Source organism: Sinocyclocheilus rhinocerous, unplaced genomic scaffold, assembly GCF_001515625.1.
Source record: "Sinocyclocheilus rhinocerous isolate Xijiao unplaced genomic scaffold, SAMN03320098_v1.1 scaffold404, whole genome shotgun sequence".
Lineage (NCBI taxonomy): Eukaryota > Metazoa > Chordata > Actinopteri > Cypriniformes > Cyprinidae > Sinocyclocheilus > Sinocyclocheilus rhinocerous.
Window position 1 is genome coordinate 714,968 of NW_015628680.1, and position 1,824 is coordinate 716,791.

At 42.3% G+C, this 1,824-nt stretch overlaps 1 protein-coding gene across 1 annotated transcript in view; it reads right to left on the reverse strand.

Annotated features, from left to right (window-relative positions):
• The window catches only part of LOC107737977 (atrial natriuretic peptide receptor 1), a 17,977-nt gene that overhangs the window by 14,128 nt on the left and 2,025 nt on the right, over positions 1 to 1,824 (reverse strand). Inside the window, exons 4-5 of the mRNA XM_016549630.1 lie at positions 1,575 to 1,676; positions 1,065 to 1,184 (exon numbers count right to left, since the gene is read on the reverse strand). Coding sequence (XP_016405116.1) covers positions 1,065 to 1,184; positions 1,575 to 1,676 — 222 coding nt within the window. The remainder of the gene's footprint in view (positions 1 to 1,064; positions 1,185 to 1,574; positions 1,677 to 1,824) is intronic.

Here is a 1,824-nt window from a genome sequence, read left to right on the forward strand (position 1 = left end):
GGTAGGGATCCCAATTGGTGCTTCCGCAACCGTCATGTCCAGAGTGACCGACTGAAAGGGAACGTCTCGGTTGCGTATGTAACCCTCGTTCCCTGAAGAAGGGAACGGAAACGTCTCGTCCCGTCGCCACGGCTGCTGTACCACCGCTGATTGGCCGGGTCACCGGCTCGGCTCCGAAGCGAAAAGCTGGTATGCGTTGCACCTGCTACCTTTTTATGCTCACACTGTGATCAGCGGCAGCTGGATGCAATCATCGCATGCCAATGTCTCTTAAATTGAAAATTAATTTAAATAAAACAAAGATTATTGGAGTATGTTTTACAAGAATATTCTGTTTCAGTTTTCCTACTTTTTCTGTCTATTTTCTACTTCAGCTTTTGTCTATTTTCTAGTTTTTTACTATAAAATTTCACATTTAATTCAATGTTACTTGCCATTTCTTTGTAAATATTTCTGAATTTTCTTAGCAGCTTCTGAGTGAATTTTTTTTTGTTGGTTTGTTTGACAAACCCTTTTCCAACTGCCTCCTTATTGACTGCAGGAAAAAACAAACAAACAGGGACACTACACCGAGTCAAAAGCTATTGTTTGCATACATCCTATACTTCTAGGCAGAGAGGCTGGCATTTTGTCCCAACACTAAAGGACCACTTAAGTTCTCTGACTTCATTAGTGAGCGGAGCTTTTAACTTGCATACTGCTACTTAAAGCCTTGTGTTGTAGGACTATTACTATTAGAAACCCATATTGTCTGTTTAATAGAGCCGGTTGCTGAGGCCTCTTGGATGGTTGAGGGTATGCATGTGTGTGTGTGTATATGTATTTCTGTGTGTGTGTGTGTGTGTGTGTGTATAAGTGTTTCTCTGTGTGTGTGTGTATGTGTGTATAAGTGTTTCTCTGTCTGTGTGTGAGTGTATGTGTGTATATAAGTGTTTCTCTGTGTGTGTGTGTATATAAGTGTTTCTCTATGTGTGTGTGTGTGTGTGTGTGTGTGTGTGAGAGTGTGTGTGTATATAAGTGTTTCTCTCTCTCTGTGTGTGTGTGTGTGTGTGTGTTGGACTGACCAGCTCCATCATCATGTCTACAGGACTGACTTTGTGCGGGTTGATTCTGTTGACAAACTTGCGGATCTGCTCAAAGGTGGGCCGGTGGGCGGGGTTATGAGCACGGCATCGGCGAATCAGCTGACAGGACGAGAGGATGACAAACAGGAGGAGAGACGTTCATACGGCTGAATCCACAACACATGCAAAGATTATTTTCATGAGATCAGGTGTGCCGTTGATGCTTGTTGTTTCTTCTTCTGCATATTTGAACTCTTTAAGTGGTGACTGTATGATTCTGAGATCCATCTTTTCATACTGAGGACGACTGAAGGACTCAAACACAACTATTACAAAAGCTGCAAACATTCACTGATGCTCAAGAAGGAAACACGATGCATTGAGAGCCGAGGGGTGTAAACAGGAACGAATGCAAACAGTCATAACTGGTCTTAAAAACAGGCTTCATTTTAACCAAGTAAAATACAATGTGTGATTTGTTCTGAATGTTTTCATGAGCGGTTGACAGACCTCAGCGTATTCAGCAGGACAGGGGCAGGTGCTGTCGGCTTTCCCTGAAATCAGCTCCGGCAGCGGAGGACACCAGCCGCACTCCAGAGAGCTGTCCTCAGCCTCACACACGGACGGAAAAAACACATTACTGTTACTCGAAATAAAAGAGACATTAACTGAAATATGATATAAAATATAAAAAACATAAACTAAGTTATTTCAGATAGTTGCCAAGGCAGCATTCTTATTTGGTTTAACAAAAAAAATT